The sequence below is a fragment of the Hypomesus transpacificus genome, chromosome 19, assembly GCF_021917145.1.
Source record: "Hypomesus transpacificus isolate Combined female chromosome 19, fHypTra1, whole genome shotgun sequence".
NCBI lineage: Eukaryota > Metazoa > Chordata > Actinopteri > Osmeriformes > Osmeridae > Hypomesus > Hypomesus transpacificus.
Genome location: NC_061078.1, coordinates 9,813,587 through 9,830,685, shown reverse-complemented (window position 1 = coordinate 9,830,685; position 17,099 = coordinate 9,813,587). Strand labels below are relative to the sequence as shown.

General features: G+C 40.5%; 2 protein-coding genes across 2 annotated transcripts; both read right to left on the bottom strand.

The window, feature by feature from the left end:
- Positions 1-420: 420 nt before the first annotated feature.
- ctsd (cathepsin D) lies at positions 421-5,405 on the bottom strand. The gene is made up of 9 exons (XM_047042155.1): positions 5,207-5,405; positions 4,210-4,366; positions 2,750-2,873; positions 2,489-2,607; positions 2,133-2,332; positions 1,908-2,030; positions 1,600-1,744; positions 1,259-1,357; positions 421-1,012 (listed from the first exon to the last, which is right to left on the bottom strand). The coding sequence occupies exons 1-9, from the start codon at positions 5,266-5,268 to the stop codon at positions 851-853; spliced, it is 1,191 nt and encodes a 396-aa protein (XP_046898111.1). The 5' UTR covers positions 5,269-5,405; the 3' UTR covers positions 421-850.
- A 74-nt stretch (positions 5,406-5,479) lies between these two features.
- Positions 5,480-12,553, bottom strand: cdhr5a (cadherin-related family member 5a). Its single transcript, XM_047042154.1, has 14 exons — positions 12,339-12,553; positions 11,645-11,817; positions 11,320-11,382; positions 10,987-11,076; positions 10,817-10,903; positions 10,601-10,705; positions 10,164-10,349; positions 9,700-9,790; positions 9,509-9,606; positions 8,939-9,145; positions 8,697-8,810; positions 8,525-8,591; positions 8,110-8,270; positions 5,480-7,783 (listed from the first exon to the last, which is right to left on the bottom strand). The coding sequence occupies exons 1-14, from the start codon at positions 12,427-12,429 to the stop codon at positions 7,181-7,183; spliced, it is 2,136 nt and encodes a 711-aa protein (XP_046898110.1). The 5' UTR covers positions 12,430-12,553; the 3' UTR covers positions 5,480-7,180.
- Between the last annotated feature and the right edge of the window lie 4,546 nt (positions 12,554-17,099).

The following is a 17,099-nucleotide window of genomic DNA, read 5'->3' as shown; positions in this document are numbered from 1 at the left end:
AAATTCACTTTAAATAACAAATACATCACCTTCCACAATATTGCATTAGGGAATGTAAGTAGAAACGTATGAAACTCTTAACACCGTCTGCACACCCCAAAAGGCATCCACATTGAGCACATTCACTAGAAAATGACACACGGGAGTATCATATCTCACCTCTATGATGAGAAAACAGAAAGATGAGGATTAAGACAGATTACTGCCAAGCCAGTGTGTAGGGCAGCTTTCTCGTTATAGAAATAGGTCCTTGTCAGGCCAATAGGCCATGCACTTTCATCCTGAAATGCCATCCCAATCATAAATCAGCTGTCTTTAAGCAGCTGTTTGTTCTTTTTTAATCTGTCATTTGAGATTGCTCTATGGGTTGTATTGAAATAATTAAAATATATTTGTTTGCTAAGTACAAGCATGAGTATGTTTAATTTTAGTTGTTTTATTCAGTTCAAATCATTTGACGTACATCACAAAAGTCAGTAGCAAGATGTACATTGTCTAAATACATACACTAAAACAAATTTAAAATTCTGCTTCTTAAAATTCATCCCTGATTTTAAAAAAAAAGATCACACAGATGTTAAGGGCATTGCTGATACCATCGCATAATCCCTGATCATGTGCGCCACATTATCCAGTATAACCATGTTCTTTCTCCACACATCCACAAATAACTAGACAAAAGAAATTCTGCTCAGTGCATTTTAAATATACACAAAACTATTGCTACTCCAGATCTTAAAAGCAACAAGCGCTTGTGTAGCATTGATACTTTGAAATTTTGATCTCATCTAAACATTTTTTTTTTAAAGCATACCGTACCGAAGAACTTTGCTCCTCTTGAGCATTAAGATTATTTGGATTTGGCAAAGCCCACTCTGTCATTATCACGGTCAAAGACAGTGTAGTACTGGCCAATGAATACATCCCCCAGGATCCACAGGGGCCCAGCTGGGGCGGGGATATCCAGACCCATGAATCCACTCAGACAGATGGTCTTGCCTGCCTGGGTCTCCTAAAGAGGTGAAGGATACGCACATCCATTCAGTCAGACACAAAGCCCTATGATCGATCATCTAAATATAATTACCTCAATATTTCTTAATAATAATTAACAGTCAAAACACAATCCTTATTTTGTCCATGATACAACATGCCACTTGAGTAGGTTTTCCACTGGATTATTTTTATGGAGATGGACACTACGGCCCCCTGTTGGTCTTCCCTGAAAATTGATCATCTCAGCCAATGTTCTCCTCACCTTGAGTACGTACTGCTCTCCGGTCAAAGTGTAGGCCTGTCCACCCAGGTTAAAAGTGATGATGGGAAGGGTTGGGATCTTGTCACAGTTCACCATGTACTACAACAACACAAGACAAACCTCATAAATGAAACACTGAAGAACCCCTAGTGAACTTAGAAATACAGTTTTTAACTAAGCAGGCCATCTCAAATGCAGAGCATTGTATGAAATAAACCCAGCACTACCACATATGTTTACACAATTCGGTATCTATATTAGGCCAGTATGCTATGAGATAGGAATTTGAAAACAAATACAGTCGATCTCTCCAGTTTGGTAAAGGAACTTCAGATCCATACCTCTCCCTGAATGAGCGGGGTGGCTCCAATGGCCTTCTGCAGAGCCTTGACCTCAGCCGCGGGGCCGGTGATGAGGGACGTGCCTGTGTCAACAATAGCCTCGCAGCCACTCTTGCACAGGGCCAGCTGGCTTCCCACATCCATACTGAAACACAGTTCCACATCCAGTCTCACAACTGGGAACTTGAACTGCTTTACTAACTGTAATCGGTAATATATTACCGAAATATTTATTAAAAAAAAAAAAAGAGATAATGTACCCCCCCACAAATATGAAGAGAGCGAAATGCCTAATCATCTTTACTGACCTATCCATGTGGATTTGCCAGTAGGCCTGGCGGCTGATGTTGAGGTAGTGGAAGTCTCCGCTGTAGAATTTGGGGTCGGTTCCTCCCAGCAGTAGCTCACCACCAGGCTCAGTATCAGGGTTCCTGGATGCGCCCGCACACAAATAGTTGTGTTCACTGTTCAGAATTCCCCCCATATTATCATATTATTCTCCACCTAAAATAGAGCGCTCGTCTCTGTGTCACCTGTTAAGGTAGAAGGAAAAGATGTTCTGCTCCACTTTCTTCTGGCTCATAATGTTGTCGAAGACGGGGTCCACTCCGTCCACAGAGATGCGTGGATAGGCCATGCCCAGGATGCCGTCGAACTTAGCAGCGATGAAGGCAACCCCAGGCTGCTTGATGGCCTCCCCAAACACCTGTTTCTCAATTGAAAGGTCACCAATCTGACAACCCAAAAGGAGACAGGCACATGCAGAGAGGGAGTGACCAACAAAGAAAGAGACCATGCAGTCATTAAAAGTCTCACAGTAACCAACCCAGTGTTTACACATCCTCTCAATCAAGCATAAACAACCTATCAATGGTTGTGGTTGTCATACCGTGCATGTGTCCTGGCTGAGGTATCCAGACAGACTACCAGAGCCGTACTGGATGGCAAAAGCAGTTCCATTCTTCACATATGTGCTGGACTTGGCAGAATTATACTTGTGGTGAAGTACTGTGAGGGGACAATTCGCACTGTTAGTGTTTTGCATAACAAGCTTCAGGTTTCAGGTTCACTGCCTTACTCAATAGTCCTGAGCTCAGCTATTGTGTGTGCGTGAGTCAGTGTAAGTTCCAAGTCTGTGTAGCATACTTACAACAGGCAATGTCAGTGAAGGAGCAGTGTATTGAGGGTACCCACAGGTTGGAAGAGCCTGTGTCAAACACCACAGTGAAGGGCTGTGCAGGCGTTCCCAGGCCAATCTCTCCATAGTACTGGGCCTAAACACAAAAAACAACACAAGCATTGTGTTCAGTCATTTACATGTAGTCATTTAGCAGACGCTCTTATCCAGAGCGACTTACAGTAAGTACAGGGATATTCCCCCCGAGGCAAGTAAGTAGGGTGAAGTGCCTTGCCCAAGGACACAACGTCATTTTTGCGGGGCGGGGAATCGATCCGGCAACCTTCTGATTACTAGCCCGACTCCCTCACCGCTCAGCCATCTGACTCCCCCTAAAAATGCTCCAATGGTATGCTACTGGCACAAAGCACATTTCTCAGCAAAAAAAATTATGACACTTCCTACGCCTGACTCAATTTCCTCCTCACATGACTGTATGCAAAACAGGGCTATTACTTAATGACTAATAGGCTTTCTAGACAATATTCAACCAGATTTTCTAGATTAAGTTATCGCTGTTTGGTTAAAAAAACATTCTCCATTGAAAAACAATACATGCAAGCTTTCTTCCAACAGATTACAAAAGGCTATCTTTACTTGGTTAAAGGCAAGATGGGTACGTTTTGAGAACCTAGCAATTTTAGAGAGAGCCCGTCCCTTAAAAGTCCTCCAAAACATATGAACCGGATTACTACCGAGAGTTAAGTATTTAAGCAAAAATGACTAAAAGTGCTTCTCAACATTAGCTACCCTGTATTTAAATGGCCTGACAGGGGCAGACAGGGGTTAGATGCATGCCCTGTGATTAGCACAGGACTGAATGGTTTATCATGTGATTGGGAATCATCTATTGTTGTAGAAAAGCTGCAGAGGCCTAAACCTCCAACACTTTTTACTATTACACTATGCACACGCGCATATACAACAGTACTGTGGAAAAGTCTTATGAACAAATAAATTAAAAAGTAAGCAAAAATTGTTTGAGAAAATTAAATTAAAAAGACAAATTCTTAACATTGCACTTTTATACTGCAGCATATATACAGTACTGTTTATACATCTATATATCCTAAACCTAGCTTGTGTCAACGGGTCAGGAAAAAGAAAGGTTACAGATCAGCAGTCCCATCTGAGTCACCAGTCATATGACCAAGGTCACACCCCTACAAAAAAGATTACCACCTAAGACTAATGTAAAATTTGATCGGAGCAGAAATCTTACAATTTATAAATGTTGAGGTAGTCGGCTTTACTGGCACTATTCCAATTTGTGAAGGAGGATTAACAAGGAAGGCCAGACAGGTTGCCACACAAGCAAGTCTTTGTAGCATTTTCTCCTACTGCTTGGTTTTTAGCTTCAAAATAGTGCATTAAGGAAAAAGAAAGACTAACAGCCCACAAGTCACTGCTTAGTTGAGTGGGGAGCAGCTTACATCAAGGTAGTTCTTCAGGGTCTCTGGAGTGGGCCCATTGCTGGATGGGAAGCCAAAGTTGTACTTAAGGGAGTGTTGCCCAGCCAAAAGCTCCTCAGCTTTTCTTCCAGAGTCGGTTAGTTGACGTCTAATGGAACGGAATTTCTTTAACGGAATTCTAAGAGAGGAACAGAAAGAGAAGAGCGTGTAATACATCTGTTTGAAACTCTGGTCAGCAAGCTTCATAGCCAGTCACACTGGACATTGTATTCTTTCTCTCGGACTGTTTCCTTATTGCAGTTCTCTGTGGCACTGACTCAACAGACCTTGACCATCAGACCATTGGAAACCTAAAGGGAAAGGAAGAGTTCCCAAGTCCTGTTATTTGGTATGCCAACGAAAAGAGCTGCATTTGGCTGGCCACTGTTTGCAACCTGGGCCTAACACTTCTAGCAAGGTTTCTGCCTTAATGACTTCCACGACAAAGACAACAGCACAGAAGCTCCCTGTCACTGTACCTTCATTCACGTCAAGTTGCCAGTTAACTACACAACAAACTTTGTCTAAAAATATGTTGCAGAAACACAGATTTTCACTAAAAGTGTGTGCACTTATTGCGCAGTAACACCTAGGTTAAGTAAAAAGGGCAAATAACTAGTTAGCTATCTTAATAGTTTTACATACGGCCAACTAACCGGCTACTACTGTACTGGTAATATGACACACAACTACTATAGCTATATGTACTAAGGAAAAAATAGGCTAGTTCGCCGGTAGAATACAACACAATTCATAATTTCAACTTTGACGTTACATTTTTGTTCATATAGAGGCTAGTCAACTTCTATTGACTGACTGTCAGCTAAAAGGAGACGTAACTGATTGCTAGCTTAGATCATTTAATTAATAAAGCTAGCTAGGCTAGTTAGCTTGCTAGCTAGGTAACAACGAAACAGCATTGCTTGACATGTAACTGGAGCTAGCTTGCTAGCTTAACTTGTAAGCCAATGTGACTTACCGAATAAGGGCGTCATTTGTCAAAGCAAGTGCCGCAAACAGACACAGGTATAAAATCTTCATTATACAGCTGCAGGTAAACTATCTGTGCTGCGCAAATGACAACTCCAAACCAGCACAATGACCTCGCAGTTCTACTTCTGTGATCAACAACAACAGCCTTTTTATCAACTGGTGGTAGCGCTGAGTCATAAGCATGTGATTCGGGTGACGTTCCAGAACTACTTTTTTTTTGTATTTTATTGTATTTACGTTCCAGTACTACAGAGGCTAGATCAAATGCGAAAGAACAAAAAGTGGCATAATGTTTGACAAAGTTATGGCACGCTTTCATTGTATGTAATTTCAAATGTAATGTGGAGGAATCACATGCTTAAATGTGACAGACAGTGATTATCAATTACACCAAAACGAAAACAAATAACTGTAAAACTGTTAAGATCATGGGTTCAAAATAAATACAGAAGTGATTCTAAAGGGGGCTCAGTCACTGTTAGTTTTATTGCAAACTGACAGTCTTTCTGACTCGCACAAGATGGGTATTTTGAAATCTATCAGAATGCAGACAAGTACTAGTCACATGGCATTAGCTTGATGTGCATGTGGGTCCACTGACAGCAGATGCTTTTTAATGCAAATTGAAAGGCAAATACAAATTATAAATTACAAATTAAAAAACAGTATACATTATACCAGTCCACACTTTCAAACTAATTGCCATGTGAATGATAACTCTATTATAATTGACAATATTTGTCAACAGCTGTCAGTGATGGTGGAATTGTCCATTCTTCTCTCACAAATTCCTTCTCAATCAATCACAAACACAATCACAAGATGACTGTACACAGAGGCGTTGTAGTGGGGGGAAAAGACGTGTGTTGCCTGACTGTACCATATTGTAGGTCATATGAGCCGTAGTGTGGATATGCAGTTTTTGGGGATGATATTTTGGTCTCATGTGTGTACTTCATAAACTACCAACCCTTACTTACTTGTTTTACTTGTGATATGCTAGCTTCAAGGCAGTTGAAACATTGTTCCCCCTTAGACATGACCACACCGCCAATGACAAATCTGTTTCCATTGTAATAAATGGTTTCATCAATAAGTGAGTTTCTTGATGAGAAATGGGCGGAGCTAGTTCGGAAAGTGGTGCGTCGTATCATCAGCTGACATCACTCACGCATTCAGCCTAAAGTGTGTTAATTGAAGGTCCAGACCCTCCCCTTCAGAGGACTTGAATGCTAGCTATGCGCCAAGGCAGGGAGTTCCCCCTTAGACATAATCACACCGCCAAAGACAAACCTATTTCCATTGCAATAAATGTTTGAATCAATACGTGGGTGTCTTGACACATTTTTTAATAAATACGATCTGCAGATACAATAAACAATGCCCCAAGACCCCAAAATGTGTTATATACATCTATGTCCATGTGTAGTATTCAGTAGATATAATTTCCCTCCTTCCCAGACTTCATGTTGTGGCAAAGTGAAAATGCCTGTTTACCCCCAAAAGTCTTTTCTCACATTAGTAAAACTCCATGATAATTAAGATGATTTATAAAACGCTACTACGGTACATTTACTTCATTCACAACTAAATCTGAAATTAGACTTCTACTCTTCGGAACTGAGCAGTAATGGGTTTCCCCCTTTTGTGTACTCTTGTCTTTTGTTTCTTGTTACTCTTGTAGACTTACTGTCTACACATACTATGTAAAGGATGGTTATAATATTATCAAAGACGCTGACAAATATAGGATATTCCCACCAGAAATAAATAGTGTCTCCTTGAGTCTGTCCTGCTTCATCAGGAGCCTTTATGGAGTGTGAAAAACTGTTACAAAAAATCATTGAAAAAGTGAAATGAAAACAGCATTTTATCCATTGTGTCCAATCTCTACAAAAGCGACTTTTCATGTAAAACGCTTTCTCTTTAAGGCTCGAAGACTTTCATTGCTTTCATGATCTCAGCCCTCCGCTTCCTTTTTCTCGTCCCCTTTGTCCCCGTCTGCCGAGTCAGCAATGAGTTGATCCTTAGGCTCTTGAACAGGCCCCCCAGTCACCTCCCCTTGCCCGTCACCCAAATCTGTCTGCTGGGTAGCCATGCTCTCACCTCCCCCCTCCATCTCCTCCTCATCCACTTCGTCCGCCGCCTTCTCCTCTTGGCCCAGAGAGTCTGGGATGATCTCAACCTCAATTTCCGAAGACTCCTCATGTTCCTTGAACCACACAGTCTTCTGCCTCTCGTCCCTCTTCCTCTCCTTGCTGAGGATTGATCTCACTCCGTACTCCTCTCCCTGTCTTGCCCCTCTCCCAGAGAAGCTAGCCGGTCGAGCCTTGCCTACGTGGTTAGCATATACTCCACAGGAAGAGCAATGACGGTTTCGCTGCTCCATGGGGATCACTCTATCTCGAGCTGGGGGCACCGTACGCCTGGGGCTGGCTGTTTCCAGACGCCTGGAGCCCCCACGGCCCATGTCGCCCTCATTCTGGAAGCCATCATTGGTGTACTGCATGGTGTCCTTGGGCTGACCCTGGGGCTGACCAAACCGCAGACAAGGGCCCAAACACTACATGGACAGAAGGTGAGAGGATCTCATTAATACAGTATCTAATGAACCATAGGATACAACATGGGCACATTGTTCACAGCCACAGATGCTACAGCCTTCGGAACGTTCCTGTAGGTTCATTTATTCTCTTTAACAGAGAGCCCTTCTGTGTGTTTCGTCTGATAAATATTTATGCAGCCATTGAGGATAATCCCTTTGCTTGTAGGCAGTTCAGCACTCAACTTACTGACACGATTGAACTGCCTCACCAATTGAGAGATAAGGTATTTGGGGAAATGGCAGAAAAAAGTGTTTTGAAGCGTAACTCAGATGAGAGTGCTGACCTCAGATAGCTTATGAAAACTAGTGTTCCCCTTCCTCAGACGAGAGATCAGGAAGCCAATCACAATGAGACAGAGGACCAACACGGCCGCCATGATCAGGCCCAGAAGCGCCATGTCACCAGCACGGTAGCCTGCTCCAGAGGGGGATGGGACTGCCACTGCTGCAAAGGTCAACAGGGAAATAAGTGACAATGAATAGAGTGGTGCTCTAGGAATTGTCTTGCAACAAGCCTACAAACTTACAATTTCACAGTGAACAGTGAAAACAATGATATTAACCACCCTAGTTGGGAATTATTAACAGGATTTCTATTATATTGTCTGCTAACCAGAGTGTATATCAACATGACCAATGTACAGGAATGCTTTAATTCCACATGATATTTACCTTTCTCTGTGTCACTCATTGTCTTACCTGGTATTACCTGGACGGAGAGGGCAGTTGTACCAAATTCCCCTGTTGAGCTATCCACTGCACGCAGCTACTCATCCATGATAACATTAACAAGAAAACCTAATGTAATCAAAAACATTTTGATGTCATTGAATTCATGAAAAAAACACATTGTTGACAAAGTATCTCAGACCTGCAATGCAAATGACTCTGTCTTGACAACTCTCTTCAGAATCACAAAACCCTCGGTCGTCACATTGACATAACTGCTGTACTGCACCTCATATTTCACATCTGGGTTGATACCCTGAAACAAAAAATGCGAGAAAAGTAACAGATTTAGAGAGACATAGAGACGTGTCTGATTGATTTCTTGCAGAAGACTTGATTTTAATAACAAATTGATTATCCTAAGCCTGATTAGACAATTCCTACAGTTGCAAAGTCTTCATCCAGTGCCTTGACTCTGAAGGGCCTGTTGGAAGTGCGGTCTCGGAGGATCATGCTCTCGGGTACTGAGTTGCTGTAGATGTAGCCTTCGTAGCGGTCCTTTTCGAAGCGAGGAGGATTTCTGCTCTTCTTCATCACCTCGATGGTCACTGCTGTGGTGGCAAACTGGTCTCTGTTTGTGACCTGGGAAGCCTTGAAGAACCAATGACTTTTCAGACTTTTCAAATTCCTCTTGACATTAGCGCCCTGCCATTCTAACTTAAAACAAACTTACACCCCAAATAGAATTAGTTATTAGGAACTAACGTAACTAGTAGTTAAGTTTCTTTGGTTAGCTATTTCATAAGTATGCCCTTGAATATTAGTACCAACAGTACAGATGCTTTTTCTCCACTGAGAACAATGAATAAACAAAAGTTAAATGAGCAAACATGTCTAATCAAACACTTCCTGGCTGAAGTGATGGGATAGTGATGCTGTAGAACCAGGTAATCCTCACTGTATCGTTACACTGATGTAAAAACACACATACAAAATAAATTATAACATTGTTACCAGAACAGTGAGAGTTATCAGTCCTACGATATCAGCAGCTTTGGCCATGGTTATGTTGCCAGTCTCCTCATCAATCTGGAAAATGTTGCCCTCGTTCCCTAGATGAAAATATACACAACATATTGTCAATAAGATATTGTTATAAGTTTAATTTTCGTAATGTATTTTAGAAGAGCCATTCATCCAGTTACCTCTGAGTATTCTGTAGCTGATCTGCTCACTTCTATTTCTATCCCCATCTTTGGCATATACAGGACCAGGCTCCAAAGCCAAAGCTCCATCCTATGGATGAAAAGCATTGTGTGAACTCATGTCTGAAACATGAAAATTATTTTGAGACTCACACCTCTTTCAGATCATGCCTAGTATGGAATGTTACAGATTTTCATTTAACAAATTAATTGCTGTATAATTAGAGCCCTGTCGAATGAGATCATTTACAATTACTGTTGTGTAAGGTGTGATTTCAGTCACTTTTTTATTTTCTGGCATGTTTCAAATGTAGGTTGTTAACTACAGTACATGAGCAAATTATTAATATTTGAATGATAAATATTTTATATGAGCTCTCTTCATCAGTATAACAGGGTACTATTTAATCCTGTGATGAAGCATTTTAGTTGTGAAACAAGTCAAGAGAAGCAATGGGCTTTACCTCTCTCTCTGTGAGGTTGACCTTGCCCTTGTATCCTGTGCTGACACACAGCTTGGCTGGGCCAATGGTTGTCCGTACACAGGGCTGAAACCATGGTGGGCGGTTGTCGATGTCTTTAACATTGACCGTTATAGTGGTGACTGAAGTGAAGAAGGGTTCACTGGAAGCTGAACCATTATAGGTGTCCTGGGGAATGATGTAACTTAGGGTCAAAGGTCAGATGTAACTCGGTGGGGGAAGTGGTGTTTGTTAAATATTGAATTACAAAAACGTCAGTCAAACATTGTCATGGTACAGTTTTATAATTGTATTTATTATTATTTATTCTTAAACTAAAGTTGGTCTATGTTGCATCCACAGACAATGTGGCATTGTTATTAATTAATATTACCATGTTATAGACTTGAGCAACCAATACGTCTTCAAAATGACATTACCTGCACATGCAAGACAAGGGAAATCTTTTGGATTGCATCATAGTCCAGAATGTTTTGCACAAGAATCTTTGGAGTGTTCACATTCTCTAGTCGGAAATACCTGTCCTGGTAGTAATAATAATAATAATAAAGACAAGTTGCAAATAAAGGGAAATTGTTTAATCCAGAGGAAATGATAAATACAGTATGGTCATAGAAAGCAAAATATTATCTTACCATCGCTGATTCCAGTCGGTAGTACAGTAGGTCAGAATCAATGTCTGTGGCCTCTATCAGTCCAATGCTGCTATTGACTGGGGAAAGCTATGAGTGACAGAGTTATTGCTAAAGCTCTGGTCAGCTTTCCTTTATTTATGTAATTTTGCAAGAGACTAAAAACGTCTTACCTCGTTCACATTTAGAACATAATGGTTTTGAGCAAAGTTTGGTGGATTGTCGTTCACATTTTCCACAAAAACCTCAATTGACACGTTCACCTTGAAAAGTGCATGATGAATAGTCTAGTTAGAAAGCTTAAATGGAACAGCAACGCCCTTCAACCATTAACACCTTACTAACAAGTCTTATCTTGCAGGTCTGCATATTGTAATTTTTCATCTACTCATGGAATGCAGAAATGTGTGCATAAATCAAGAAAAATAAGACATTGACTTTTGACAGACCGCCCAAAAGTATTGAAACCAGATACTAAGAAAGGTCCAGGTGGCATCTCTACTCACAGATCTAGAGCCTGTTCTGTTGCATCGCACCCGGACAAAGAAGGAGTCTACACTGGGAAGGGTCTGGGAAGCAGATGGAGATAAAATAAAAGGGTTTAAAATTGTTAACTCCACAAGACTCGCATGCAGAACAAAAAATCATCAATGTCACTGAAATGTTTTGCATAGAGCTTTCCTTCTGAACAAAGTTGCATGTGTACTTATCTCATATGATGACTACACAATAGCTTTGCATGTCACTAAAGTAGCCCTACAGGTCAAAGACACATGATAAATAAAGTGAGGTTAAATATTCCAAAACAAAAACATTGTCTTTTTATATTACCTCATAATCCATTCCTTTTATAGCCCAGAGTTCAGAACCCTTCAGGTAAAAACCCTCCTCTGGATTTTCTGTTAAGGTAAGTGTTACATCTTCGCTGGAGTTGATTTTTGCAACCAGCAGGTCTACTGTGCTGTTTTCTTGAATAAATACAGGGTCGGAAGAAACTGTACAAACTGAAAGACATTACAAAATGTTTTGGGAAAAAATTGCTCAACAGCCCGAGAAACAACGAAAACAAAGACAAGTTATAAGTACGCAATTGCTTGGCATATTCACAGGTTGTGCCGTGGTGGCATGAAGGCCTCATGGCACCTTGTTCTGTTGTTGTGTTACTCATGTATTCATGTATACAGAATACTTAAATTCAAGTAATTCTATACACACATCATTGGTCTAAATGAAAAAAAAGCACATTTGATTGGGCATCAAGAGTGGTCAGTACTTTCAATAAGTGATGTGCATCCCAGATGGGAAACCTATTATTTGTTCCCATCCCAGATGGGAAACCAAATAACAGTTTGAAGGCCTTTCAAATTTCATACTATTCAGGTCAAAATCACTCTGACATGCAAGACGCAAGTCTCCAAATCCAGTCAACCAGAAAAGAAAGTCTGAGCGAAAACATCCGCAAGTTTTGTGCGTGCACAGGCCAGGATGACATCATCAAGAGAGAAAGACAATGCGCAGTACTCACGTTTTTGGGCCTTACAAACACAACATATTGATAAAGCCAGCAGAAAGCCAAGGAAGATATTCACAGTTTTGCTCTTATGAATCTGTTCCATGTCCTGATTTCAGACGCGCCACAAATAAAGTCAGCAGGACACGGAGGAACCCTTGGTACCAGCTGGTACTTCTCCACATAAAGCACTGACTGTGTTGCCTGGCGAGTGGGAGTCGACTACAGTTGCAATGTTTGTGACTTCATCTTACGGTCATATATTGCCTAAAGAGCTTGCCAACAGTGGACTGCTGCCTCCTACAAAAATACTTGCATCTGTTTGAGCCAGAGGGGTCATTCTGTATTGGTGCCCATGCTCCACTCACAAAGGCCTTCAATGGAATGCACGAATGGTTCAGGACTCTTTACTATTTTGTGCCTGAATTAAATAATTTAGATGTTGGATTCCATGAAATGACATGGTTGCGATTTTTATATACAACATTTTATTTGACATAATGTAATACTGATTCAATCTGAGCAAATGACAATCTGAGCAAATGACATTTCAGATGGTATTGTGTGGAGTCAGAAAAGTGATCAAATCTAAACCCCTCTTTTTTCTCTTTCCACCTTCCTATGTCACTTGCTCTCCTTAGAAGGCCCAAAACGCTGGTACATACTGGAACACATGTATGGCTTCACCCAGTCAGCACACTACACACCCTCCCCACTGTCACCCGCTCACTCACACACTATCTCTGCCACACACACACATTGAGCCACCCCCTTCTACTCCTTGGTGTGGGAACAACAAGTGCACAGTGTCATGGTGTCACATGAAGCAAGCACATTGTGCTAGCATGACGGAACCCTGCTAATGACATGCCACTGCCACAGAGAGAACACAGCCTCTAGTAACACACAACATTTGGCTTGAAGCAGTGACTTTGTTTAGCTTTAAACCAATGTTTGGGTTGTATTTACAGAAGTTTGCCTAAAAACTCAATAAATGTCTACATGGATTGTTTCATGCATGTAGCTTGACTTTACTGTGTAGACTTAACTTCAGCTGAGACCATGTAGTTATTAACATGTAATAATATCTGTTACAAATTAGAAAAAAAATATGGCCCTCAATTCTCTTGTCGCATAGCATTCCAACAGTTCATATCACAACCAGCAGAGAGCATTAGAGAGATGCAGCCACAGCTAGCCTAAATCAACTACATTAAAGATAGCCTGAGGATGAATAATGACAGGTAAATATTTCTATGTAGATGTCTAAAACCACATATGGAACTCAGAAACCTATGTTTCAAGACCCGTATATACTTTAACTTCTCAAGCCTGAGAGGGTTTAATACTGTCAGGGTGCTTTAAGCTTTTCTACTGCAGCTACTTACAGGTAAGAACAGCCCAGGTCAGACTGGTTCACCCGAGTAACCTAATTGGAACAAGCTTGCTGACCGCTGGCACATTAAGACGTGGCACATTCATGCCAGGTAGACTAGGGTGACATGCCAGTTAACTGGGGGAAAAAGACATAAGGCATAAGTGATCATCTCTGCAACTTTTACTACTTCACCATTTGTTACTGTCTTTGTAATATCCTGCACTGTTAAATCAATTAAGATCAATTACATTTATAGATAGTGGAGCAGTTTCTGTTACTGTTAACAAATCAAACCACTTCATAATTTAACCTCTTGAAACACAGATGTAGCAAGTCTATGACTTTCCGTATCACATAGCTGGGTCAATCTTCAAAACACTCTCTAAACAAACCCTTATTTCTCTTGCTTTCAATCTGTGGTTGTTTAATCCCACATGTAAAAACTGGCCTTTAAACTACTGCGGAATGCTAACTTCTAGCAAACAGTCATGTTGATGTTGTGAAAGTCCTTCTTTCACCACTTGATGCTGAGGTCACAGACTGGGAGCTCTCTGAGCTTTGCATGGGTAAAAGGAATGTCTCTAAGTACATTGCTAATCATCTCTGGTGGAATTAGTGCTGGGTTACTCCTATTAACCCTGTGAAGTTAGTGTGATGTCACCTTCTTCCAACACAATCCTGCCTTACTAAACGTTGTATTATTTGGGCTGGACATAAGTCTTAACCAAAAAAATGAAGCAAGCGCCACACAAATGTATGCTGCATTGGCACATGCTTGGTGAAAAAAACTGCAATTCACCCCAACATGTAAGTCTAAGGCAAAAACAAATTAAGTAAAGCGAAAATGCTTTAATAAACAATTAAATATTAGACCAAACAAAGATGTTCTCATCATTGCACTTTTATACTGCCTTATACATACAGAAGACACAAATATATATATTTCAAAACTAGTCATGTAAATAGGTTTTGCACAGTACTGTTTATGAAAAAAAAATTATTTACAAGGGGAAGTACTAATACAGTACAGTCGACCAAAGAAAAAGACAGGACAAGACAGTTTATTTTTTACCCTCTCAGATTATATAACTGCATTCTTCCCAAAATATTACACCTGGTTCAGCAGTGTACAAAAGACAATGTAGGTCAGTGCGCAAACTGTTCACAGTTCCACCAACAGTGAAAAGGTCAGATGGATAGTACATATATCTGCACAATTGGTCTGTACAGTAAGTATGTTTTTGAAGATCCCATCTCCTCCTATGAACCTGGAATTTGTATCGAGTCTATGCACACTTAGAGTAATTCTGTCCTGAATTGTTTTTGGTAAACTGATGCCTTATGACACATTACAGACACATTAGGTTTTCTACAGCCCAGTTATTTACATTTACATTTTATGCAGTTATAAACTTAATCTGTATTCACATAAACATTTGGCATAACAACGGATGCTCACTCCGATGAACTCAACACTCAGCAATTGCCTTGTTCATAGCAAAGTAAAAGTTTTGCAATCACTGTTTAGTCAACATTAATAGTAAAACACCTCCATGTGATCTAAACGTCATTCAAAACATTTGGGATTAGAACGTTTTCTCACCGCTGCCTTTGGCATCATCAAGAAAGAAGCATGGTAACAATTAGGTATTGCACACATGCCAACACTCAGGTTGAGGTGACATGACACTTCTAAATAGAATGTGTGGTGCTTGTGTAATTAATTTTCCTGCTCCCAACTTTTTACAGTGCTTTATTTTCAAAGTCAGTGATATTCAATCTACAAATAGTCATCAGAATCTTAAAGAAATTATTCTCCGTACACAGATCTGGTTCTGAATATAACCATGCCAAGTGTTGTGCCCATGAATACATTATATTATTGTTTAAAATAACGTTATTCTGAACATGCATTCAAAATGTTTGTCCAAACGTAATTTCCAAAACATAGAAAACAAGTCTTCCAAAACAGTAGAACAAATATAATCTGTTACCAAAGTGAATTCCACTACAAGGACAGTCTTTCCATAGCTTTTAAACTCTTCTGACATACAGAATCCTTCCAATGTGCTAACTAAGCCTATCAATTAGAGAGCAAACTCTGTGTGAACCAGGTTTAACCCCATTGCTCAGTACAGACATGGGCTTAATGGACCAGAGATACCATAGATGTCAGTAATATTGTCATGAAAACAGGGGATGATCATTTAAATTCTAAGAACACACTGTTCTGTATGCTTAGTCATTTCTCACTTCCTAGTCAGGTAACCAAGACATTTTGTAAGTGCATGCTAAACTGAAGCATTTTAAACTCTAATAGTCCCGGTGCTCTTTGTTGTAAAGGGGATCAAAGGCCAAAGGCTAAAGGCCATAAGGGATCAATGAAAGACTATGAATATCTCTTCTTTCCCACCATTCCTGCACTGTCTGTTGAATGGCTCTATACAAAGCCCCTTTCCTGTCTGCCCAACCTGCATGTTTGTATGGATAACTTTTGATAATTTGGGGCCTTGATTAACTGGCTTGCTCCAATCTCTGATGAGCTAAGAGGTTCTAGCCACAAAGGTGCACAGTTCACTTAATCATAGACTAGTGGCACATATAGAAACATTTCTCACTTCAAAGGCATAGGTGTCAGCCAAAGACATGAAGATGTGTCTGAACTCTTAACAAGATAATTTGCAAACATGAGAAGCAGTTCTCTGTCAGAGAGCACTGAATGAATTGCTTCTTTTGATCAATCACTGACCTTGCAAAAGCCAGAGCAATTTGTCCCTCCTCACCTGCACTGTGGGAACAGATATAAGTATGGTTCTACCATTACTCATTTAAGTAAATCATTGAGGCTGAGTTAGGAACGTAAGAAATAAAATAGCTATTTTAACAATGTGTGTCATGACAAACACCTAATTTCACAGTGGATTCTTCTTGGCATTTGTCGTTGTTATAGGTTGTATCTTTTTGTTCCCCAATCTGTTTCAGGAATCAGGGGTGAGCTGAACATCTGCGCTGTGTTCAATTAACATGTGTGCTTGTTCTCGAGTTGTCCTCAGAAGCCAACAGATGCTCCTTTCCAACAGTTCTGCCCTGAGCTTTAGCGTGTGTATGTGTTAGAAGCGAATTGCCGCTATTTTATTTTAATCATATTCAAGCCTTAATTTAAAGACGCAGGAAGGAGCAGGAAACAGGCTTGTCAGCTGTTAGTGTGTATAAGGTCTGTTTGTCCGAGCAGAGTCTGTCAGTACAATAAAGGAAGATTCCTGTGAGTTCATTTGTCTCATTTTATTACAAAGAAGTCATGTGCTATTAGATGTGCAACTCCACGGTGTGGTGTGTCTAGATGTTATTAGTTACAGTTATGCACCATGTTGTTTAAAACCCAGTCTCATACTGCTGCG

Excerpts from the sequence above, each read along its gene's own strand:
- cdhr5a (XM_047042154.1), bottom strand. The coding sequence starts at position 12,429 with ATGGAACAGATTCATAAGAGCAAAACTGTGAATATCTTCCTTGGCTTT. Across the intron at positions 10,904-10,986 it reads ATGTTCTAAATGTGAACGAG|CTTTCCCCAGTCAATAGCAG; the intron begins GTAAGACGTTTT and ends TGTCACTCATAG. Across the intron at positions 10,706-10,816 it reads ACCGACTGGAATCAGCGATG|GACAGGTATTTCCGACTAGA; the intron begins GTAAGATAATAT and ends TATTACTACCAG.
- ctsd (XM_047042155.1), bottom strand. The coding sequence starts at position 5,268 with ATGAAGATTTTATACCTGTGTCTGTTTGCGGCACTTGCTTTGACAAAT. Across the intron at positions 2,874-4,209 it reads CCCTGAAGAACTACCTTGAT|GCCCAGTACTATGGAGAGAT; the intron begins GTAAGCTGCTCC and ends TTTTGTGTTTAG. Across the intron at positions 1,358-1,599 it reads CCCCGCTCATTCAGGGAGAG|TACATGGTGAACTGTGACAA; the intron begins GTATGGATCTGA and ends GTGTTGTTGTAG.